Source organism: Numida meleagris, chromosome 5 (genome assembly GCF_002078875.1).
Source record: "Numida meleagris isolate 19003 breed g44 Domestic line chromosome 5, NumMel1.0, whole genome shotgun sequence".
NCBI lineage: Eukaryota > Metazoa > Chordata > Aves > Galliformes > Numididae > Numida > Numida meleagris.
Window position 1 is genome coordinate 22,193,445 of NC_034413.1, and position 27,166 is coordinate 22,220,610.

General features: G+C 32.5%; 1 protein-coding gene across 8 annotated transcripts in view; it reads right to left on the bottom strand.

Annotated features, from left to right (window-relative positions):
• KCNMA1 (potassium calcium-activated channel subfamily M alpha 1) overlaps positions 1–27,166 on the bottom strand; it is a 454,315-nt gene that overhangs the window by 137,649 nt on the left and 289,500 nt on the right. For all 8 annotated transcript variants that reach the window (XM_021398811.1, XM_021398812.1, XM_021398807.1 and 5 more), the window contains 4 exons: positions 13,755–13,830; positions 8,724–8,799; positions 6,559–6,729; positions 4,775–4,866 (listed from right to left, as the gene is read on the bottom strand). In XM_021398811.1, coding sequence (XP_021254486.1) covers positions 4,775–4,866; positions 6,559–6,729; positions 8,724–8,799; positions 13,755–13,830 — 415 coding nt within the window. The remainder of the gene's footprint in view (positions 1–4,774; positions 4,867–6,558; positions 6,730–8,723; positions 8,800–13,754; positions 13,831–27,166) is intronic.

Consider the following 27,166-nt stretch of genomic DNA (forward strand, 5'->3'; position numbering starts at 1 on the left):
TATTTCAGGAGCTCTACAAATTGGTAACAAAAAGAATTTATTCAGAATAAATGAACCTGAAAGCCTTAAAGAGAAAATAACTATATGTAGATAATATGTAAGGAACCAATCAATGGTCTCAAAATTATTCAGAAGAATGGCACCGGGGAAATATCACTAACACTCAAGCTATGAATCATTTCAGTTTGCAGCTTATGAAAACAAATGTAAAAAAATAAAACCCAACCTCTAAGGAATATAAAACAGATATTATTTTGTAAACAGAGGTCTAACCCAGACCTTTGTAGACCTTTTATAATAATTTCTTCCTTCTGCACCTTGCTACGTGTTATATCTAGCTTTTAACTCCAGTATTTGTATCCATTTATTAAAAACACTTTATTTGTTCTTAATAATACTAGTTTTTCACTAGTTTACTCACCCTCTACAGTAGTCAGTAACTAAGCTGTATATTCTAGTGCAATATTTAATATTTATTTTAAATCTTTAGTATTTAATACCATTTACTAGTTTTCTAACCATATTTATTGATATTCTAACATCATTGACTAATAAACATATTTAGGAAAAGTGTCCAAAAGATTACCCAAATAAAACTTTTTCTCAAGTATCTTAAGTATTTATTCCTTAGTTCTCTAGTAAGTTTCCCAATGTTTGTATAAGATACACCCTATGGAACATTGCAGATATTTTTCATAGCGATGACATTATGCTGGATGATTAACCAATTAATAAGAATTTAACTTTCATTATAAATGTCTGTCTCTTTTGCATTTTAAAAGCATTTGTCATGTTCAGGAAGTATAATCCTGACAGATTTAAGTCTCACAAAAATCTTTCAGGTAGTTACTAGTCAATTAATGATAAAAATATATCAGTAGAAAATCAGCTAACATATAAAGAACATATGTTACATCTGCTTTGCAAAAGATGTAAAATCATGCACTATAAAATTCATCTATGAAAGTGGTCTGGAAAGAAAAATGGTAGAGAGTGAATTGCTCATATGATAAAACAGAAAAATTATGCAGAAAACTATGCAGAAAATAAAGAGATCTTCACTAAGGTACCTCTTAGGAATATAAATAAATATTTTTGTAGTTCTGATAGTTTCTTATGCCTGAATTTTATTTTCCAGTTACATCTTAGATTTTTTTTAGTATCAAAATATTTTTCTTGTATTTGCAAGCTTGTAATCTAGTCTTCCCTGCGTCTTTTGTATTCAGTAGAGATTGTAGAAAAAAAATGTTTGCTGTGCATAGAACTAAACTTAGAAAGAATTTTTTTCTCATCTACTTATCACCTGATTTAGTGTATCAGGATACATAGCAAAAACAGAATCTTCTGGTGAAGTGATCTGTGATTTGTAGCAAAATATTATAAGCACTTATTTTGTTACTTATTGAACAGTTCTCATTGCTTAAAAATCTAATATTCGAGAAAAGAATTAGTATATTTTGGGAGTAATTTCTCATTTACTTATTTTTTCTAGGTTGAGATTGTGTCATTTCATCATCAAATTTACATATTTAGTCTTGGTCACACTTTAGATATATTAGTATGTATTTTGCTGTATATACATCAAAGGATTTTTGTTGGTTTAACAGATGAAACTTCACTCAAGGGCACAGATAATATTCCTGTTTTGTGCTCTCTGAGACCTTGCAAATCTCATCACAGGAATACATTATAAAACAGAGATTATAAGTTACATTAAAAATGTTAAAAAAAAAATCGATGTGAATTTCTGAAACAAAGCTATCTAGTAAATTTAACCAGTGATAATTGCATACTGCCTATAAATGACCTCTGTTTCTCAACTCTATATATGCCTCATCTAAAACAGTATTATGTTACTTCAGTGAGTGAAATGTTTCCTGTATAGTTTATGAGTCTTTCCGGGACCTTACTGGCTGAAAAACAAAATGAAATGTGAGATAAAAACTGTTTATTTTATTTTATTTTTCTTTAGTAAGAGAAGCCTATAGAAATACTTCTTACACATAGACTCCAGCTGCTTCAACAGTTAAAATTCTTTACCAAGGCTCTCCTTGTAGTGGTAAAGCCTTATAATGTAATCCTTAAGAGGTACACAATCATATGTTAATTTTAACTTCCCATCTAAATTTTTAGTAGTAGTATAGAAGCATATTATTCCACATACTTCATTGATGAGTACACATGTACAAGTATTTATTATGTTACAAAGCAGATTCCATGTACTTACCTAATTTGGAGAAAGAATTAAAAGTATACATATTTGCTGTTTTAAGTGTTGAAGTAGTATCTTTCAACAAAATTTAGCTGCCTTCATTTTGTACATGCATTTAATTTTATCTGGAAACTTTCTGACATTAGAACTAGAACAAATGTAGTTTCCCATTATGTATGCTGCCAGAATCTATGCTTGGTTGCTCAACTAAAGACATTATATTGCTAATTACTACCATATGCCCAAATCCCAAGCAAAGGAAAGCTTATTGGTTCTGACAATCCATTCTCTCAACACTGAATTCCAAATGAAAACTTAAATTTTGGCCAAACATAACATTTCATCAATCTTGTTCTACTGACTCCAAAAGCAACATCAAAAAAGGGTTGCTAATAGCTTTTACTGTGCAGTTCCCGAGTTTAGATTTTCTGATGAAAGACCCACAAGAGCAAAGGACTTCTTTATTCTACTCAGTAATTAATATTTGAATCAAAAAACAATGCATTAAGTAAATCAGACAGTTTGCATGCTGATGACAGAGCTGAGTTTCAATTGAGAAGTTATATGGGCAGTAGAGATCTGCAGAATAAGCACTGAGTGAACTAAAAAAAAAGACAGTGCATATAAAGACAAAAAGAAAAGGAGAGAAAATAAAATGAAGCACGCCCCAAAGCTAGCAGGAAGTCTTTGATCTAGAATTGAGGTTTTCAGGATGTGGGGTTCTGACTGAAGATCAAGTCCTAGTTTAGAGGCAGCTGAGCAATGCTGGGTACTAGTGACAATGTAGAAAGTGAGAGACTAAAATTTGATATTTAAAGTAGTTTTTAAAACATATTCACCTCTCCTGTAACTCTTTTGGAGTGGTGAAAAAAGAAGTGCAAATTCAGTATTTGAATATCCTCTCCTTAAAAAACCAAGTATGAATACAAGCATGAAGCTGAGTAGGTCTCTGTCACAAATAAACATTTTAGGAATTTAATGATACTTCTTTCAGAAATAAAAGAAGACATTTTGCTCATCTTGATAAATGAATTACGATGCAAGTTTCCAGTATTAGATTTTGCAGTAAAAAATAACTTTAGGCAGTGGACGGTAGCTTAAAAATGGAATGCCTGAAGTTGTCACCTACTAGTTGTTATGACTATTATTGAATAAGTAATAGTATTAGAAAGATACTACTGAAACAAGCGTTGTCATATTGACCCAGTGATTTAAATCAGTACTCTCAAATTAGTTGTGTGGGGCAAGTGTAGTCTTCTCTACAAAGAGAAGAAAGATCTTGATTAAATAATAATGTACATCTGTAAAATGGTGCAAGGGTCGTAATTTCAAATGAACAAGGTGAAAACCGTAACTGCTTGAAGTGTGGAAAAGGACAAATTACATAACTTCCTTAAGTTCTTTCTTTTTTGTTTTATGGAAAGGATTTTATATAACTAGTCTTTCATGGTAAAATACGTATCTGCTAGAGAATTTCACAAAGATATGTAATGAAACAGATGATGGCAACATTAATGGTTATAAAAGAAAATAATGTATCTGCATGTACATCTGGTTTCTTAAAGGCTATATCTCAGACCTAGATGCTGGGAATGTCAGAAAGAGCTGGTTTTAACTTAGTCAAGAAAACAGACAGAAATGTAACAAGTTGTCATGGTCTAATAAAAGCTAGCTGTTGCTGCCAACCAAAATGATTACTTTATATTTTTATTTTTTTCCCGTGCCACATTGATACTAAGAATACTACTTCCTCTTCTTTACAGTGGTTGTGGAAGAGAATGATTTTAAAACTCTTGGTCACAGATCATAAAACCATGAGTTCTTCCAATATTCACATGCAATCAACTGGAGCTGCCTGAGATCTGTATCTGTTATTTGAACAATAATAATCAGCATTATCAATTGTCTGAGACAGTTATGGAATAATCCAATTGACATAAATCTCTCATTTTTCACCCCAGCACACTGAAGTTATCTAAAGAACTGAGTTTCTTCAAAATCACATGAATTACGATTGTGAGTTAGTTAGGAGATCACCAAATAATTAAGTGATGCCCAAAAACGTGATGTTAAACTCTTTCCAGAAGCTAGCTGCATATGCAAAAGCAAGACAGTTATTTATTTACTCATTTATTTGTTTTTTTTTCGAAGTACATCAGTGTAGTCCTAGCAGTATCCAAGTTCTCTTGAAGCAGGGACAAAATCTTGTGACTTGTACCATAGCATTAGCCCAGGTCTCTAATTATAGTGTGACAATTCTCCAGTGGTAACATCTGATATCAAGGAATACAGCTTTTTAAGCTGTGAGTCAGCTATTACCACCTTCAGGGGATTTTTAAAGTCACACAACCACACCTGGTCTTTTTTGACTTACTTTCTGCCTCGGGTTGAGTTAAAAGTCCCGCCGTATTTCTTCCGATTAAGGATGAGAGCAGCAATTTCTGGCACGTAGCGAGCAAACATTGCCTACATGCATGAAACAAAAACACAAAAAAAAAAGAAAATGGCATGCAGAGAGTGTTCTACTGCAGCAGAGGCAGCAGAGCCTCTTGGGATACTTACTTTCTTCCACTAACCGCACTATAGGAACCACCATATTTCTTGCGGTTTCCTATTAACTCTATGATTTCAGGGACGTAGCTGGCAAACATGGCCTAAGAAGAAGATAGGAGACAGAAGAAAAGACTAAAAAGAGAGGCCAAAGAAAGGGGGATGATGAATATTTTCAAGAGATATATATTTTTAAGATCTGAAAATGCAAAAGAATTAGATCTACAAAGGTGTTTAAAAAGAAAATTTTAAAAATGTAAAAGTTCTTATCAAGCAAAACAAGAGGGTTCAATATAAAAGTTGGTCGTGGAGAAGGTGCATGTTTTATAAATTAATAAAATGGTCTAAAGAGGAAAAATAGGTACACAAAGGAAAAGAAGAACAAAATTAATTCAAGTTGTTATATAACTATAAGGTACAGTTATGTCTAACTCTTCCGGAAAAGGGGAAGGGAAAAAATTATTTATCTTGACTGGAAAAACAAAAAGAAAAAAAAAAAAAGAAACAAATCAATTAAAAAAAATCACCATCATAAAGAAAAAAACTCGCAAAAAAAAAGTATTATCACAATGGTTACATTTCTATTTTTAAAAAACAAGAATTTTTCCCCTATGATCAGGATTTAAACACAGACAAAAAGATGGAGCCAGGGGCCAATCCTCCTCCTGAGGAACAAAACAGTCACCACTACCCCCAAAAACTTTTTTTCAAAAGTTTATGTTTTTAAAAGGATTGGAATAACACATGAAAGAAAAAAAAAAGATTTTAAGGAGAAAATAAAAATTATTCTGCCATGTTTTGTCCAACAAACATCTTCCTTGTGGCTGGATACTTCGAAGAGCTACTGCCAGTTGGCATAATCTCAGTCTTTGTCAATAAACATAGATGGAAATGCATATATATACCTATATATATGTACCTGTGTGTCTGACATATATGGTATCAGTTATATACATATCACCTCCATAAGATGTATGTATACATGAAATCAATGAGAGTAAAGTAACAAAACAGATATGTATGTATGTGAATTAATATAATTAATATATTATGAATCGTCTGCAAAGCACTTACCTTGCACTGTCTGAATAATAAAATAAACCTTGCTGCTTTAGAAAAACATTGCAACAGGTTCCACAGAATTACTAATATTGATAAATAATAGAAAAGCTGACAGAAGACAACTAGCAACTTTGGTGCTTTGTACATATAGGACAAAGAACACCAGAATTTGCTGATATAAAATGGTACTAGTTACGGCCATGCTTTGTGTGACAAACTGTGAGTTAAAATTGTGCTACATTACATGAAGGGATGTTTGAAATTAAAGAGAATGTGGTTTGCCACCATCAGGATCAGGCAAGCTGCTCTTTAAGGCAGTCCAAAGCCACAGTGTTTGTTGGAATTCTGGGAAGGAACACAGAAGGGTGGGTAGGACTTCTGAAACCGCAAAGTGCCTTCAAGTATCAATAGTATTCTCAAAAAAATGCACTACAGTCACCGAAAAGTGAAAGACTAGGACTAAGTTTATAAGGGAAATGCTAAGGCACTTCATGTATTCACATGCATTACTTATTTCAATGGATTATAAAAATTCTGACTCCTATAACTGACAAAGTCAAAATATTTATCTAAAGAAAAAATACAGTGCATTAAACTTATTTAAGAATTTTATGATTAATTTTATTAATTTAGATATTATTTTTTCAATTATAGCATTGAGATAGAGATATACAGGATAAGGAACTAAATTAGAAGAAATTAATAATAATAAAGAATAGTAATATAATTTTTACCAATCCCCCAAGGATGAAGAAGACCATGAAAAGGCGACCAAGGGTTGTTTTTGCATAAACATCTCCATAACCAACAGTGGACATTGTAACCATCAGTAAATAAACACATTCCCAATATGTTAACTGTTGATTATTTTGGAAATTTTCCCAAGGATCCCCTGAGTTCTCCACCTAAAATGCAAAAGGAAATACTTAGTGAATAAATAAAAAGTACCATAAACTATCTATACTGATGCAAAAATACACATATTTTATTGGTATATAATACAAACTCTGGATCCTGTTCTGTGATCTGTTTTGAACAGATAGAGGACCTAAGCCTGTTTGGATACTAGACTTACCATTCTCTTGCCAATACACATAGCACTGCCACTCCTACTATTTATGGAAAACATTTTTTTTTCATTTACTACTGAAACTAGTGAACAATATACAATATTAAAGAATATGGGGCTTATTTGATACCAATTTGTTCAGATATTTTTCAGTCAATATTACATCTAATGCAATTATACTACTTTATGTTTTTGTTTTATAGTATTATGTAGCTGTCAATGGCACTAGTGACTTATCACTGACTTGTAAAAGTGATCATATAAGTTATAAATTTAACAGTGGGAAAGGAGCATACTCTGGAAGTATAATATCTATTCAGTTTTGTTCCACAGTAAAATGCCTAAAGTTTAAGAATTCCTACAGCAGAAAAAAAAGAGAAAACCTCCTTCCATCTGATATAACTTTTAAAAGGGTGAATTTTATGTTTGTTTGTTTTTTAAATTCTAATCTAGAAAAAGTGAATGAATCTGTGACAAAAAAATGCTGCAGTGGCCCAACAGAGTGTATTACTGGTAAATGAGAAGTATATCATAAAAAATACCACCCAAAACCTCAGTTCATTTTCATAAGACTGAAAATTAAACGTTGACCTCTTCACACTGGTAACCAGTGATGGGACAGGTGGAAATGGCACATAGCTGAGTGCCAAGGCAAGCTCAAGCCACATATGAGGAAAAAATTGTTTACCCTGAGGGTGGTCAAACACTGAAACCAGCTTCCTAGCTAGATGTTTGATGTCCCATGCTTGTCAGTGTTCAAGAGGTGTGTGGATAATGCCTTTAATAATAAATTTCAAATTTTGGTTAGGCGTGAAGTAGTCAGGCAACTGAACTCAATCTTTGCAGGTTCCTTCTAACTCAACTAGTCTATTTCATTCTAAATGACTTCTGGTATAATTAGAAGACAAACATGCTGAATTATATCTTACACAGACAAATGTAGCTCAAGGTAATTCAAGTGAAGTCAATGAAATTCTTCAGTTGAAGTCAATTTTAAAGTCTGGATTAACACCAATATCACCAAATCATAATATTACTTCAAAATAATCCTAACTTATTTCTGCCTTGAAATTTTCCTGATTCTAAGTTGATCATAAAACATCCTTAAAGGACAAATAATTAATCATTTTTAATTTTATGTATCAAATTACTTAGTAAAAGCAATTGGTTTTAAATTTTGTAAATAGACAACTGACACATACCTTTTATATACAAGTATGTTAATGTTTATGAAATAATTTGTAACTCTATATGAAGCATCTTGTAATTTTTTTCAGGTATTTTTAAGAGCAGAATAACAATTTATGACAAAAAAAAGTATACTACCAGTGACTGACAGAAAAATCGAACATTAGAAATTTAAGAGAAAAGCAGAAGCAATGCTATCCTGAATGTCTGCTATCCCACTGCATCTTGTGGAAATACAGAAAGGCTTTTTTTTTTAGCACAACCATTGATTTCTCAGGACCTCACTCATTTCATACTCTGACATCCCCTTCCAGGAAGCACTTCAAGTAGTTATTTAGGAAACATTGCCACCTACTGGTTAATTGTAATCAGTCAAGAAGTTCTATCAGTTCAAGTCTCACATTTAACTATTGCTGAAACTAAACATAGAGGTTAATACATAGGTTAGTATTACTTATAGAATAATCTTTGAGTAAAAGCTTGAAAATTTGAGAAACTGATTTTTTCATTTTTATTTTAATTATACTCCTTAGATGTATTAAGGGGACATCCAGAGTATGGCAATTTCAGGTAATAAAGCAGTTCTGAAAGAAAGCAATCTATGAAAAAAAAAGCCAAAGAAATATTTGGAAACATACTTACCAAATGTATGAACCCAGCTGCTGTCAGCCATGTGCTGATAAATATAGAGCACAGATTCACTAGCTTGATGGAATTACTGGGGAGAACAAAAAGGAACATACACTGGAATTTATCAGACATTCCTCTCACTTCTCTTACCTTCTCAATTTTCCTTTCTGTATACCTCAGCAATTAACCATATGCAAACATTCTGATGTCCTGGAATACATCCACGCAGACTCAGTGAATTAAATAGGGTAATGTCAATTACTATTATTTGCTGAATATTGCATTTCTACCCATAATTGACTGATGATTTTTGAATTGTTTTGTTTTTCATTAGCTTGTATGCTTTTTCCACATTCGTCATTTTTTTTGACCCCAGACCTGATGAGGCTTTAAATGCTAATTTCAAGAGGATGCTCAGTACTGACCAATTGCTAATACTTGCAAATATTACTACAGGGCAAGTCTATCTTCCTAGAGATACAGCAAGCATTAATGAACTATTGCAGCCAATCTGTGAATGCCATGCTGGTTTTGTGGGAAAAAAAATAGGATTCCAAAACTTAGGTACTTTACAGTTTGTGTAAAGTCTTAAGTCATTTTCAAATAAAGTCATAACATCTCATACTTCACATTGACAGTTTGAAAAAGAAAAAAAAATGAAACCTTCAAGAGAAACCCTACAAACTCTTTTTAGTCCCACTGACTACTATATGCTCTATTGTAGTCAGAAGTGATTTTAAAGCAAGAACCCCACACTGATTTCAGCAGAAAAGTGCTATACTGAAGAGCTTGTGGAAAAGGTTTAAGTAAAACCTGGTCCCTCTATTCTAAAAAATATTACTATGAGTTGAAAAGATAGGAATTATATCCAACAAATACACAGTGAACTGAAGTTATGTATTATTATGTGTAAATTATCTTACACTTTCTTGGAATTTTATTGAAAATAGCTCTCCTTCATTTTTGAAAACACATCTCAGAAAGAATGATGCATCATTCCCAAGCCAACGTGTTCCAAAAGAAGAAAATATTAGGAAAAAAACTGTTAGCAGTAAAAAAAGACTGTTAGCAGTAGTAGTAGTTGTGTAGTAGTAGAGTTGATTAATATTTATTTTTCTAACTAATTGAGGACAATTTCTAAACTAAGTTGATAAATGAACCTGGAAAGTTAAGCAGATGGTTCCACTGAAAACAATTTTTACGAGGTACAGTTGAGTGGGCAACTGTAGGGACTAGTAAAGATATACAACTGGCTAACAAATGACAGTTCCTGTAATGATTACTGTACCCAGATTTACGAAGCTATGCCTTCATTTTTACAATTAATGCTCATGCACATCAAAGCATATTCACTGTGTCAGTTTATTAAGATTTGTTTGGTTAATATTCATATTTTGTAAATAATAGCATTCATAATACCACAATAATACGACAAGACTCTAACCTCTAGGTGCCTAGATTAAACAAAATGATACAAACAATACTGATGCAAAGTTCCATTACGAAAGGCTAAATATAATTCTTCACCTGAATTTAGGTCAGAAGAAACTCTCAATGCAATAAAGCAACAACTGGTCTCCACCTATTACTGTAATATATGTAAATGATAGCCGTCATTAAAAATAACTATTCACATGATGTGTTCGGAAATTTTTATTGTTGCAGTTTTACTGAAAATTGTACCTTCTCTGTCCTCTATAAAATTCGCCTGTGTTTCTGCCAGAGTCTAAATATAGATTAAAGATTAGTCACAAACATTTTTCTGCTCTTTAAGCTCTTTCCAACATCTGTGCAAAATCCCTTACTGTGAGCCCTAAGTCTCTGCAGTTTTGTTGAAAAATATTTGAAAGCAGTGAAGTGAAGGAGAGAAATTTTCAGCTCAACACCACACAATTTCCTTTTTTATAAACATAGAAACAAAAAATATTCTGAGTAAGATGTATTTCATTTCAGACTAGGGAAACAAATAGATTATTGGCAGAGGAATGCCTTTTAATAGGCCAAGGTAGATCTTTGCTTTGCTTTAGTTGTTCTTTTCAAATAAAACAATAATTATATTCTCATGATTTTCTCACTATTTTGCTAATCTTATCACTATCTCTATTTTTGCAGTATTTAGCACCTTTCCTTGGACTCCTCCTGTCCATTCTGTGAAAGAGATATGTTCCTTTTAATTCTCATATCTTCATCACTAGTTTGAGGTTCAAGTAAATCATTTCTTCATGGGATAAAATAAGAGAAAGAAGACAATTTATTCTCTATCTGCATCAGTTATTAAAAAAAAAATTAATATCTTTCATATCCTATTAGTCTCTTGTCCTCCAAGTTGTTATCTGTTATTAGGCTCCCCAGGGAGGTGGTTGAGTCACCATCCCTGAATGTGTTTAAAAACCATCTGGATGTGATGCTCAAGGACATGAGTTAGTGGTGGGTTGTTAGAGTTAGGGTAGTATGGTTTGGTTGCAGTTGGACTTGATGATCTTGAAGGTCTTTTCCAGCCTGAGCAATTCTATGATTCTGCAATTAATGTTAAGCATGCTGAAATATTTCATTAAATTATCTCCATATTTTTCAGATGAATGCATATTACCTTAAATGGCTATCATTTTTTTCCTCATTATTTTATATAATGAAAAGCATCTTATTATTTTCTTTCTATAATATAATTTCAGAGCTAATAATGAAATACTGAATTCACTGTTTTAGTTCAACAGGTCAAGTACAGTCATTAGTCCTTTGTCTTTATAATAGACAAATAAACTATGAAGCTGAAAATTTCATTAAAACATAAGTGGTTGGCAAGAAATATTGAAATTTCTTAAATTAACAAGATTTTTAGCCACCTCTAAGCAAAACAATATTGCAGTAACTAGTCAAAAGTATATAAAGCAAAACAAGAATTTATGGTAACAATGAGAATTTATGGTTACTGTATGTAATTGAAACATTGCACAATTTTAAATAAGTAAATTTTGTTTAACTAAACAGAAATTTAATGAGGGTAATAGCTTCAGTCCTCTTGCTCTTGAAAAACTTCTAAAAATTGTCCATTAGGCAAGTGCTCAGCATGTTCAGTTTATTTTTTTGCAGGTTTTTTTCAGAAAGATTAATACGTCAGAAATAGAAACTTTCACTAAATAGTATTTTGATACTATAACCGCATACGTGTATCCATCACCTAGACTCTGTATATTTAAAAAGTTTTGTTTATGATGGTACTTAAGAACATTTGGAAAAAAATATATAATTTAAATTTAGCAGTAGTAATAAACTTTCTCAGTTTTTACTTTTAGTCAAATTCATGTAAAATTATACATAAAAAAGAGGACACATGGTCAAATTTATATCAGCTGTAACTATATATTTTTCTAAAACAAATGATATTCTGCTGCAGCTTGATTCATTCACTTTACAAAACGCTGCTTTGTGAACATCGATAGTATCCCAGTTATGAAGTTCATTTCAGGTTTACTAAGATACACAGAGCAGATGTGCTCTTCCATTGAAGAAACAGGAACAGGGAAAAATTAAAGTTTTGAGGCACCTATTGTTTTTAAGTTAAATAAATGTTGTTACTGATTAACTGCTGGGGGTTAATCAGCTGAGTCAACTGAAACAGTTACATTAGACAGCTTTGCTTTACAGCCTAATAGCAAGCATTCTGGTTTAACAGATATTTAGGCATTCAGATAGAAAATTACAGAGACAGTACATAATCTAACAGTTAAAGTTGTACCAGAAAAAATACTATTTTAATGAATCAGTCAATCTTGAATAAGCAAGCTGCAAATAAACTGAATTTGATTAATACAATATCCCTACACTTATGGACCTGGAAGTTTACAAATTCACCACTTCTAGCTTTATCTAAAACCATTTGAATTTATGGGACATTTCTATAAGTTGCCATGTCTTCTGGTGAGATTGTTCTTGTGTCAAAATAAACTTATTGGATATTCTGAGCTCTTGGACAAATTATTCACTTTCTTTACCAAACTGGTAATAATCTAAGCTAATGGGCTACAGATTCCCTACATGTTCATTAATTTCTCTATTTATCAAGAACTGGACTTCTTATAGTCACACAGCTAAAGATTTACAGACTGTAAGAGTCTAGGGCACAGAAAATAGTTTTAAGCTTAAGGACTGAAGAATCAGCTCTTTACTATGAGCACCTACAAATCTCAAGGTTCTATTTACTCATTGCTACCAGTTTACATGGGATACAGACATAGTTACTTGTCCTCACACAAGTTTCTCAACTAATGGAGAGAATATAGTATTTTAGAATGGAACTGAATTTACATTAATTATTGGAAGTTTGATTCAATACTTAAGCTGGGATAATTTAAGGAGTGATGAAAGGCAAAGCATCTACAATAGCGAAGCATTACAAGGTTCCTTATTTTTTCTTTTCTCAGAGTGATCTTTTGTTCAAAGTTGAGCTTTTTCTACACAATTAACATGTATTATTGGCCTAAAGAATATGTGAAAAACAGAAAGTTAATCAGGGGAAAGTATTCTTCGAAAGGAATGCTAGTGGCAATGAACATAATGTAGACATAGCTGAGTGTAAAATTATTTTTATGTGACGAAGGACGCTCAATTCAAAAGAACTGAAGTAGAGCCACAACAATTATTTTTGAAATGCTTTTCAGCTGTATTCTGTTGAATTAATTGAATTTCTGTTCTGTAAGGCAGTGGAATACAGATTGATAATGTGGAAAGAAGTAATATTTAATCATTGAAGAGCTCTGTAATTCATTCTTCTCTGAATTTATCAATATTCAATATTGATCAGATATTCCAAGCAAAATCTTCTTCTGATAACATGAAAAAAAATATATTTACTCTGGTAAATCACTTGTCAGCTAAATAAAAAGTTTAAAGAAGAGATACTGAGCTTTGATTTTTTTGGCTGGTTCTTTTTTTCAGACAAGAAAATCATATATTACTAGGACCACAAACAGAAGTCATTTATGCTATAACATATATACGTTATGCCATCAATACGACTACCCAAAACATAAGTAAATGTCTTACCTTGTTTTAAGGATATTCAGAAACTGCAATATTTCTGAAAACTGTATCAGTCTAAGGGCTCTTAAAAATCTTAAACCTGCATTAAAAAAAAAAAAAAAAAAGACTCCAGTAAAGAATAATCCAAATTCTAACAACATTTCATTTACAATGACAGCAATCAATGAAAACAACACAGGCAGCATACAGTATGTCAAATACCTTTGAAGTGTTCTTCCATATTTAACAGTTTCAAGATCCTCACCAGTCCTTTTTGGAATAGTTTTAAAACTTAATTCCTTAACTGCGGATGTATCCTACCAGAAAACCTCAGTTTAGCTGGGAAGCCATAGAAGGAGATTAATTGGCTGAAAGCTAAGAGGGAAAAAAGCCTCTTTGAGGTTCTGTTGGTAGTTCCAGCACACATGACCTTCTCCTCAGACTATCAAAGACACATACAGACCTGAGACTTCTCAATTCTCCAAGCTCCCATGATGCATAGTGAAAAAATAAGAGATTATAAGCAGAATATCTGATAACCCAGATAAACTAGACTGTGGATATGGCTGATTAAATTGGCAAATCTTAATGACGTAAAATCTTTTATTATAATAATGCCCCTACCTCCACCCTAATTTCCAAAAATCTCAAGCAGTAGAACAGAAGAGCCACACTCTCTCTCCTAAAAATTTCAAATATGCTATATAATTATTTATATAAAGAAATAGAAGTTTTTTGTTGAAATCAGGTTGCCTGAGTAGCAATTCCCAGACAACTGTAAAGCCTGTGAGATAGACTTTGCAAGAGAAAATACTGTAAAAGATTAAGGGCTTAAATTATTAAAAGAGACTTATTCTGATACTAAATTGGCTGTAGATCTTTGGCATATGAATAAAGGTACATAATGTACAAATGCACAACTTATAACACTGAAATAATGCTTTCAGGATTTTTTTAGTAAACAGTGAAGCCAAGAGTAACTTAAAAAATTGTATGCTACTGTAACTGCCCTGTGAAGCAGAGCAGCTTCATCTCATTCAATCTCCAGTGCTATAAAACTTTCTTTTCTTTCTAGAAACTTAAGAAAAACATTTAAACATCAGCATAACCTTCCTCATCTCAGTGAAGCCCAGAGGTTTCCTTTAAAAGCAAAGATGTGTGTGGCCAGAAGTGTGTTAAATCAAGGCTTTATTTCCACAATATTATAGAAGAGTTGCTAAATAAAATTTTTACTCTTGTTAAGGCTCATAACTAACCTTAATAGAGTAGAAAAACTCTCTTATTTGTGTACTACACATACACAAAGTTTATACAAAGTGTGTAACTCTGAAGATCAATCACAACTTGAAAAGTAGATGTGGAAATCTCAGCAGAAAAAGCAATAAAATGATGCTCAATAATTCTAAACTTCAGATCCATTTGCAAGTAGAAAGTGACCATTTTATATCATATTTCTCAAACTATGAGACACATGCATCTGCTGCACTTGCAGTGGTAGTTCTAGTAGTAGAGTTCTAATAGCTCCTAGAACTGAAACATTCAAAATTACGAACATTTTGAAATTATCTGTCAGTTCACTCCCTAACAAATTTTGAATAAACGTATGGTAGGAGAAAAGTCCCTCATTTCAAATGCACTGCATCTAGGGAGAATTTAATGATATATCCATTGCAATGTTTCAAAAAGAAGCATAAGAAAGAGAAAGGAAATTGTACTTCAAACAGACTACAAAAAGCAACATCTAGGAACAAACTAAGCAAAAAGCTCAAACGAAATAAGATTGCTCTTGAATGTATGCTATTCATATCATCTTGCACTTAACAAGGTGATGATGAATCAACTGAATAATTCCTAAGAGGAAAAGTCCAAGAAGCACTTCATTTTGGTGCTGGAATTAATTATATCTCAAAGTCTGTTTGCAATCATGTATACATCATAAACTGATGACACAGTAATCCTCACAGCAATAATCCTCCTGCAGTATAACCGTTGTCGGATTAAAGATGGCCCAAATTATTCAGTAGATAGCTTACCATGAATCCACATTTGATCAAAATTAAACAAAGTTAAATAGAAAAGATTTCGAGTAGTCTTATTCATGGGCAGTTACCAACAATGAGTCCATAAAGAGTAACCAGGCTATGAAAACAAATCATATGCAATAATTAACACAGTGTCCCATGTTACGCTTTCCTACTGTTCCAAATCAAATTTGACTCATTTAAAATGATCTCCTTCATGCTCACCAATTCACCAGGAATAGAAATGTATGGTATTTTCCTTACACATCAAGGATACTAAGCAAAAATCTGTAATAAGAACACTAACGAAAAATTCCATTTTCAAAAGCTGTATGAGATACTAACAAACAATATAATAATCTACCTTATTTGAATTACTGATTATGTATTATAGTAATGTCCATTTGAATTGTGAACATTTAATGAGATCTTGTCTTCTAAAGTCATTTGAGTAAGGTGCTGAAAGCAAGACTCAAGAAGTATTTGCAATTTTGCCTCCTCACCTCTTCCTTGGCAAAAAGTTTTATATTGGAACATTCTCATGGGATCTAGCTGGAATGAAATATAATCCTCTATACTACAATATATACAAAAGAAAAGGATCAAAAGGTTTAATTCACCTAGAAAATCTCTCTAATTAGATGAAAAATACACTCACGTAATCAAGGAATTCTTAATGTGTGCTAATCTTCAGCTTCTAAATGCAAGACTAAGGTATGCTTCCGACCTGGAATTTCTCTGAGCTCTAAAGCCCAGGATAAAGCTAAAGATTTCATAGTTTTCTAGGCCAGAAAAGACTATTATGATTACCAAATCAGATCCTTTTAATGTAACACAAAGTATTTTATTCAATAATTTCAGTCTCTAGTCCAATAATTTCAGTTGTATATAGAATGAATAACTAACATGAGCCTCAAAGAATACCACAGCATTATTTTCTTACTGTGGAAATATTTGTTTAGCTACATTTCACCTGTGACAACTAAAGAACAATTTTGAAAGTACACAGAATATTTAAAATGTGTGTAGCAAATTGTATTATTTTATCAGGTAATTTTCTAATTCACATAAGAAAAAACGGGGAATAAAAGAATTTTATTTTGAAATTATAATTAATTTACATAATGCATCTATTTATTAGAGCAGATAATTACCAAAAGGTAACCAGTAAGATATTTGGTTACATTAAGCTAAAAGAAAACACTAAATGTTTCTATTATCAAGGGATTAAAAAATAAAAGAGAATAAAAATACCTCCAACCTGACTCCCAGAGATCAAATGCCTACCTCCTGAAATTCTGTACACTGAATGTGGTTGTGAAACAATGACATATCCAAATCTCTCAAAACAATTTTGAAAATTGACTGAGAGGCCAAATAACCCCCCAAACTCTGAAATTAGTTTCAAACATTACAGAAGTCATATCTGTGCAAAAAGAAGCAATATATTACGTTGTTGAAATAATTGGATAGATCCAGAATACAAGACGAGTATTTCTGTCATTTTTACTGCATACTTGTTCAGTTCTGTGAGGTACAAATATTATCCAGCTACTGCTTTCCAGGTCTTTACTAAGGACTCAGCAAGGCAGATGTTTTAAACCAGAATAGTGGCATAAACATGACCAATAAGCTAAGTGACAGTAGCAATAAAATCACAGTTGAAAATCTTTATTCTATGAAATTTACAGTAAAGAAAGCAAAATGATTTTAAGCTTTGACTTCACAGTCTTAAAATTTGCTCAAATACAATATTTTCCTGTCAGTCAGTTTTGCAGTCTCAACTGAATTGATGCTTTCAAGTGGATTAGTACACAGCAGCAATCAGGATTCATCCAAAGTTAGAAATCCCCCAAAATGAAATTAATAATCGTTAATCAGCAAAGGAGGGGGAAAGGAGGAAATGAAGACAACTAAGTTATTATTTATTCTTAATGAGATTCTAGAAAACAGAAACAGGAATTAGGATATTTCCTTAATTCATCATGAGTTCAATCAAGTGGAACAGCATCAAGTATTATATTATGTTTTCCAATAAATACATAATACCTTTCTTATTATCATATATTGCTTATTCTGTCAGTACCATATTCAGAAGTACTGGCATAAGGGCTTCAAACCACAGAGATTTTGCATACCAACTATATTCTTTGCAAACCAGTAATCTATTCACCAGAATCGTATCTTCAATGAATGATTTCACTATTCATGATAATTATCAACGGCTACTGCTACTGCATATTTGACTGAGATCATATGGTTTACAGAAGACTGAAAAAACAAGGATCAGTATTCAGGAAAGCAGAACATTTTCTGAGACATATAAAATGGAGGGGGTAATTTTTAGGATAAAAACAGCTCCATTCTGAATGCCTACACACAGTGCAGCAGAACAACCTGAGATTCCAATCCCTGTAGATGAATTTGAAAATGAAAGGTCAAAGAACAGTACAAGAAGAAGAGAATCGGCAACATAGCCAAATTATTTGATACATTTCCTAGCTATTATTATGCAAGTGTACAAGGAGGGAAATCAGACCACAGCATGAAAAGAAACAAACAATAACCTATGAATGAGATTTCACTGCATCAAGTTAGGAATCTATCTCGTTGTATACTAATTCATTTCAAGCAGTCCTGCATCAAAGAATTGTTAATAAATATCTCTGCTGTGCATTTTTGACTTACATTTACACCTATTAAAATGACGGCCATCTAAAACAAAACAAACAACAACAACCCTAGGTCATTGTAGAATATTACTTTCCATCCTTCAATAAAGACAATTAATTCATTCTAGTTGAATATCAAAACCCTTTGAGGAGACATTGCATATATGGGCGCATTACATCATGCAAGTCAGGGAAGGAATTTTTCCTATAAAACAGTTGAAATCATATACAAGGAAATGAAAAAAATAAACACAATATCTTTTAAGAAAATAATAGTGCTAGCACCAGAGACAGAATCACAAACTACATTTTGAAGAAAAACGTTTAGAGTTGGACCTTACCCCAATAGGAGCCGACCCTATAACAAGACACCAAGGAGTTTCGAAAAGAATGCTGTTCTTCCTTCTCAGGGATATTATGTCCCGCTTTGACACGATATCCATTTTGGAATAATTCTCCAAGAGACTTTTTACGTCTTCTGCTACTTTTATAAGTTTCTGTACGTGTGCCCCCAGAAGGGTTGTGGTAGACTAAAATCTTGCTGGGAATCATGACTATGTATCTTCTGCTTCAGATGCACTGTACATAAGATGTACTGTGGTCCAGTCTTCAGTCACAGCATCCACTAACAATGAAGATATTCATATATATCTCCTTTTTTTTCTAATGCAGTATTAACACAGAGATAGCTCAGAGAACTTTCTTTAACAGAACTTCTCTTTGGAAGCAGATTTAGTTAACAGGACACAGCTTGCAAATTTGTATTGTATACAAATTTCAACTTTACATGCTGTTATCAAAAGATAATTCAGTATAATCTAACTCATTTCGGTTAGCATGAAACAAACAGAATTCATGCAAATACAGAACTCAGCCTCACAAAACATCCTCGGAGTATCACCAAGTGGATAGACGAAACAAATCAGAGAACAGACAGGCAGGCAGTGCAGATGCTCCTCTGATCCGTGATGTACTAGAGCTTAAAAGCCATCTTCTATCCGGATATTACCACATAAGCTTCTTTCAGATACACCAAAGAACCACACCCATCAATTCAAAACCCACAAATGTGATGCTGTTCACTTGAAATGAACAGGTACTCTCATAAAGAATATAGCTGTAGCAGATCATAAAGGGAATTGTTTGCTGTGTACTCTTTTCTTTGGGAATTTACATGTGTGTCTTCTGGTGAAAGTTATTACGCAGAACGCAGAGGTCACATATTAGCCAACTCTTACAGGATTTATCCCAGATGAAATAACACCCCCCCACATACACACCCACAACCACTCTTCATCTAATCCCAGTTAATGACAGCTATATTACTGAAGAAAAAAAATATCTTTAGCCATCAATTAAGAGGGAAAGAACAGAGCACATTAGCTCTCTCAAGTAGACTTGCTCTGTGAATATTCACAACAGGATTTTTGTTCAGTCAGATACTACCTCAATTAGAAAAAACCTCTTTCAAATGAAATGTAAATGTGAGATAGTACCTTCCATGATATATGACGTGCTTGCCTGGTCAGCTCCCTGGCTTTGGAGCATAACATACATACTTGAAAAGCTAACTTCATTTCAGGAAATATGCTTAACATGCTTAACAGTTCCTTTTTTTTTGTTTTCTGCCCCAAGAAAAGCCATAGAAATACATATTCTAAAAATATATCAATGCCATCTGGAGTACAATGCAAAACAGATACAAAAATAGACAACACCATGTGCTTATAGGAAATGTACAGGATCTCAAAGCACTTTGGAAATGTTATTGAAGTGTGACAAGACCAAACAGAGAAATGTGGAGCACAGCATACACAAATTTAAAATTTCAAGTATTATTCAGGGAGGAAGTCTGAAGTAAACCACTTCTGTGACTCTTACACTGTAACCTTTACATCAAGTTCTTACACACTGGTCATGCTCCTACTGGTCACAATGGTAAAGCTCCATTGAGTCCAGTCGGAATGATGGTCTTTGACTCTGTACAAATGCATACAGACATATTTATAAAGTATCTGTGAGTGCTTGAATTATTCTTCTCAAACTGGAAGCATTTTAACAAGGCAGTATTTATCTGTGTTACTAGTCGTATCTTGTATTGCTCAAACTAAAAGAACGTCGTACTTTTTTTTTTTTAATCATATAGGTCATACTATTTTTCTTTATTTCTGTATTTCACCTTGAATAGAATTATAATCTTGTTATTTTTTGAATTTTAAACCTATAATTAGCATACTTTGGACTTAGTACAGCAAATGCTTGGGTGTAGAATTCAAAAGTCTTGTGAGTCCAGTACGTCTCCAAAGCAAATTAGTGCTCCAGTAATAACTAGAAAAAGCCAAGCTTTTTGTTTACATAACCTTTATTTTGGGTTCAGTAATCTGATAGTATTCCTTTAACTCTTTCAGGACCCTGGAACAGGGGATGTTATCCAGATTTTAATTGATTTTTCCCCCTTTTTGTTTCCGTGCACTACTAAAACTGTTCCATATATCAAAATCTAGGGGAAAAAATGAATTCAATTATAAAAATCGGAATAAATTTGAAATAAACCCAATCCACAATTTAAAAATATAAATCTAAATTTCTTCTGCAGCAGGATGATGACGTATGCTGATAAGCATCAGAGATGGAGCCAGGCAAAGACCTTTTTATTACTTTCATATTCTGTTTAGAAGTTTCTAGTTTCACGTGGGATAGTTTTAACATTGTGTTCTACAATCTCGTTGTGCAAGACAACTTATTGCCTTCAGTGAGAGTAAGGTCCTCTACAGTCTGCACTGTCTCATCTAGATAGGGTGCAATGAGTACCTTACAGATTAATTTCAAAAGCACACTTGAAATGCTTTAATTTAAAAGCAACAATTAGTATTTAGAGGACTGTTACTATAATGATAATAATACTATAATAATGATGGTGATTATTCAGAAAGTGAATGAAACAATGAATGGCTTCGTAGCTGTCTGATCAAATTCTGAAATTTTGTCTTGGCCAACTTTTTAGAGCAATACATGTGACTGTGACAGGAATTCAGCAGGTTAGGCATCCTTGTTATCTCCCAATTCAGTTGCCAGAAGTTCACTGTAAGATTTTAAAGATTACTGTCCAGATCAGACAGAAGATACCAGCCTCTGTGTTAAACCACCACCGTTTCATCAGCACAGAAAACTAAATTAATCTTCAGGACTTAATAGAAGAGTTTTCTTAATTTCAATCTCAGTTCTTAAATTTGTATTCAGAGACACCCCACGTATGTTATCTAGGTCTCATCTTTGCATCAAAATAGCATAGGGTTAAAACAAAGAAGTGTCTTTGGTTACATCTGATCATTTGAGAAACAAAAAGCTATTTGATTCTCAACTCTACTATAAATAGTATAAAAGTTAGTTCTCAAATGCCACAAGACACGTACAATAAAAAAACATCACATGCAGGGAGAGATAAGGCCATATTTTTGTTGCTTGTATTTTTAAAATATCTTCAAAAAAATAAAGCCAGGTAGAACTAAAATAATGATTGTACCAACTCTTTGTAAACCCTAAAGTTGAAATCAATGAAATCAGTGTCAGATAGCAATTTAAATAAAGGAATCAACACAAGGCAACATTAAGGACTATGGGTGGTAATTCAAAGCTTTAGCATTTTTAAAAAATGTTAAACTTAAGTTCCAGAAAATGTGTGTCTACGTGCATTGTTTTCTAGTCATAGACAAAATCTTAAGTTATTGAATAACACACAGACAGCTTGGCACTAGTAGCAACAAAAGGAGTCAAGTATACATGTAAACATTACTTTTGCTGCTTTCTCCCTTAACATAAAATCAAACTTAATTTATAACACTTCAGCCAAAGAGCATGTCATATTCCATAAGAAAAGCACAGATACCCCAGTACAGAATGAATAGTGGATCTTTACAGAAAATCAGAGACTATTTTACCTTGCAAGCATCATACTTTGTAAAAGAAATATTACTCTACCAAACTGATTGTGGTAAAACTGTTAATGAAAGGCTGAAAGCAACAGGGAAAGGATAAGCAATATTCGTGCTTACTTTAAGGAAAAAAAAAAAAAGAAAAAAAGAAAAAGAAAAAGCTTGGGAGAAGAGGAAGTTATTGATCTCTCATTTTTCCACGTTCTTCTTCTTACAGTTGTATAATTCTTTTTAGATATTGAATTCAATATTCAAAAAGGATGAAAAATATGCCTTTTTATTTTTTTTTATTTTGGACAATAAATTGATTGCACAATTTACTTGATGATGTTACTAAAAATCAAGACAACTGCTGAAATCAGAGGTTACACCTCAGTGAGCTAACCTCGCCAAGAGGAGGCTCTGAAGGTTGGAAATTTGGGCGTTGTGTTTTAAAGTGCCCTTTACAACTCAGTATAAAGTAGTTTCACTTCCCAAGGAAATGAAGTGTTGGGATCTAGTTTAATTCTTCCTGGCATACATCAGGAACAAATTGCACTAAAATCAGGAATATGCTATTCTGAGTCTGTAAATATGGGACAGAACAGAATGAGAAGAACAAAAGCAAGGGAAGGACAAAGGCCAGACGTAAAGCCTGACTAATGCTGCAGCACTTTGTTGCTTGCAGACTTGCAATTCTACCTGCCTTTGCTGCTTTGAGTCACAAGGCACAGGGCATAACTGCCAAAGAAAAAATGAGCATACTGAAAAATAAGACTTGAAAAGGAGTCAAATCTTTTGATTCTAATGTAGTTGTATGAAATCCCCTTTAAACTTTGAATTGAACTTAGGAAATATTTAAAGAATAATTGGAGCAAATACATATAAATTAATTTAGAAAAAATGATACTCCACAAAATTGTATGTAATTATGATACAAGTGTGAAAAACTACTTTTCTGACCAGATATGTGGCACACACTTCATAAAATATTTATGCCTGTGAAAGATGAGTGATGCTCTTTTACTGACTGTAATAACTCCTTGTGTGTGGAGTAATTTCATACTGTAATAACAACAAGCTATATTTCATACCAGCTGTTAGATTAAGACTTTAGGCATAAAATTTCATAGAAGTCAAACATTACATTGCTTTCACTGTCTGGTGGGAATATGGCTATACACTACTTAACAGTATCCAGGTCCATATATTACTTATCAGTATCAAATATTTCACCTCATGCCTGTACTAAAAGAAGTCTTCACAGATTCAGCATTGTAACATGTTTAACTAGAAAGTCTGAGAACTGGAAGATTCAATACAGCACTAAGACTGAATCTTAAGTCCAGCAAAGAGAGTAGTATTTAAAATTCCTCTCTTCAAATTAATTTCAGACAGAAAATCTGCCTGTGATCTGCCTGCTGAGATGTAAATTCCTAGGGTGTTTTTACTGCTTAAAAATTGTTGCTGTAATAGGCTAATATATTACCAAAGGCTAGCATCAGTTACAAATACATTGCCACAAGATTACCGACGCTACCTTCCTCTAAATATGTGCATTATTTGCTCTTTACTCCTGGCTGGTACGTATTTCCTATATGATTTAGATGTATTTCCACAGTAAGCATGAACATGAGAGAATCTAGAAGGACCTGTCTTGGTTCATTTTTATTTTCTGGGCGTATCTGCATTTACAGTACATTTTACAATGCTGTAGTGTGGACATTTTGCCCATAGCAGGAAGAAAGTGAAGACAGGCAGGATAGACCAATCTCAGCATTAATATGAACTTTTATAAAAAATAAAAGCTAGAACCACTATAGAAATTATACAAACCACTTTACAAATTATCCTATTTCATTTGAATTTATGCTTACAATATCTTTTGTGTACAAACTCTGATATTCATTGAGTGCCACAACATCATAAAAACTACCTGCCAACTATAATCGCTATAAACCTATTCTCGAGTGAGCATTGTCCTAACCCTATATCTAGCCATCACTAAACATTACATTAAGTATGCTTTAACAAGTATCCAAAACAATTTTAATTATACGTATATATTAAAAATTTACAAATAGTATAGATGTTATATAAATTTTAATAAAAATAGTAAATTTTTATTATTTACATAATTAATCATTTAAGAACATAATTAAAAAGTGAACTTCTAAATAACATTAGATCAGAATTTAAAAGAAAGCAATGGAATTTCCCTGCATAAATCACATGTAACAGAAAGAAAATGGGTTTAGGGAAAAAAAAAAGTTTGACTAACCTAGAAAAACAGTTTCCCAAATTAAAATGCTGTGATTGTGTATGAGTGTGTGTGTGTGTGCATTTAAATTAATTAAGGCATTATTCCAGTTCTGATCTTTACTTGCCATCTGCTATATTTTTTACTTACAGCAAACAAAACTGCTGATGAAGTTGAATAGACCAATTTTCCAATATTTCTGCTTCTGACCTGAAGTAGCTGCTAGTGAGATTTAATAAGAAGGTCTATTCCGGGCAAATGTCTTGCAATTTCGAAGACAAGATAAGCTTAGATAGTCTGAACCTAAAATACCAAGAAAACTCAAATTCTTTGACCTCGTATTCCTTTACACATATCAAACCAGAAAGTAAGATTGATAGATAGATTTAGAGCAAACTGTTTCCTAACTAGCACAAGTTTATATAACACTTGTAAATACACCGTACTGATCTATTCAAAAAGAATTATAAACTAAAGCCTCAATTAAAAAAATGTGCTTTCCTAACTTTAGTAATGTCTCATTTAATACTGTTTCAAATTAAAAAAAAAACAAAAAAAAAAACACCAGAATGGAAAATAAACAACAAAAAAAACTGGGAAAAGCAGCAAAAAGATGCCAAAGCATACATGCAGAAGGAGCAAGCAAACAATGCCCTCTGAACATCATTAGCTTTGCTGGTAAAGACTTTCTAGCAATCCATATAGAATGCGGAATAAAATGAATTCAGTTTTCCACAGATGGGACCTAAAGGTCTACTAGTACCATAAATGGAAATAGAAGCTTTCTTCTCTTTCTTTTCTTTATGGTGAATATTTTCTACTGATAATTAAGCCACCATTAAGGTGCAATAATATAAAATTGAACTGGTTAAGATTTTTTTCATAATACACATGGAAAAAAATAGTTTGGTTTACACCACAGGAATGTCAATCTAAAAGAAATAGGCTGAAGAGTATTGATAAACCTTTGGAAGTTCTAAGCATTACAGGCATAAAATAGTGTTTCATTCAAATAAGGGATTGCCTACAGGACTCCATCTTAGCAGGCATTATTTTAAACTGATTATGAAATAGAAATTTAGGCTGCTTAAATGAAAATACTGATTACTGAGTACATTTACTGATCGTGAATAATAATTAACACAATTTCTAAGTAGTAATAAAATATTAATATATATATTGTATCTTAAAACACAACATTTCAAAAAAGAAAGTGTTTTTGATTGATGTTAACTAATGGAGTTGAAGACTTTTTTGCATATTGCAAATGAATGGCATTTTATTGTGGAATTCTACTACCTTGGGCCTGGCAGACATTTCAGTAGCAAGGTAAATAAGTCCAGAATCTCATACATGTTTTGAGAAAAAGCCGATCACGTAATTATGGCACACTTGCCTTCCTAAAATGACTAAAGAGAATGCTAACACATCTGTTAAGTGAGACATTTCTAAGTCATCATGTCTGGGTAGCTTGTATCGAGTAATTTTAAAACTTTGGTCTGCTGACTACTTAATGTTGGCTTTCAGTGAGTCTGGCACAGCCTGTTGAAGTTCCATAAATACATAAGAAAGTTAATATTATTACCATATGTTTAAAAATAACCATAGACCATAGTTAACAAAATCACAGAAAGAACAATGAATTATGAATTCTACAGCCAAATAATTAGGAGATCAAGATAAAGAATTACATTTATGTACACAGAAAAACACCCTACTGCCATTAGAATTCACATTTGAAGAGTAAAGCCGTAAATACTGACGTAGTTAATGCAGCATTGCTATGGCATTCATTAAACAGAAAAAGAATAATTAAGCCTTGAAATGCCATGCTGTCCATGGTAGTCTTGTCAGGGAAGGGTTCTTGACCTTAAGTTATTACTTCTATTAATATTCTGGAGGGAAAATAAAATCCACATTAATAAAATTAACAGATTATACTGGAGAATAATAAAGTAGTATGGTTTTATTAAAAGAAGCAAAAAAATTATTGTCTTCAATATTATTGTGATACAGTCTTTTCAATGATACGTTATGGTCAAAAGACCTAGCACATAGACCATTAAGAATGATTTTCATTTAAAATTCTTACAGCTGCTTGCAGGAACCTGAAGCGAACAAAGAAATGTTACTGCACACAAAACTAGTGCATACGCATGAAAAATATTATTTTCCTTGGAAATTTAACAGTTCTTCTACCATTGCATATAAAATATAATGTAAATAAAATGACATAATATGTTTTAAATGTGTAAGAATACCCCAGTTTTGCAAAAGAAAAAAATAAATGTCATATTAAAGGCATATTGTAGAATTTGGATGTGTATTCAAAGTTCTCACCAACAGATGGCAGAAATACATAATACTTAATGAACAAACACACTGAAAAATGACTGTAAATTAAGGGTGCTAAGAAAGGCATATTTCTGAGACCTGTGGATGTATCAAGAGACAGAAAATGCTTATAAAGTTTTGGAGCTCATAATTCACCTGTCTCACAGGCATCACCACAATTCAGTTATCAAAGCACTTTGTGTCAGTAAGGCACTCTAAGTTCCATATCATCTTCCAA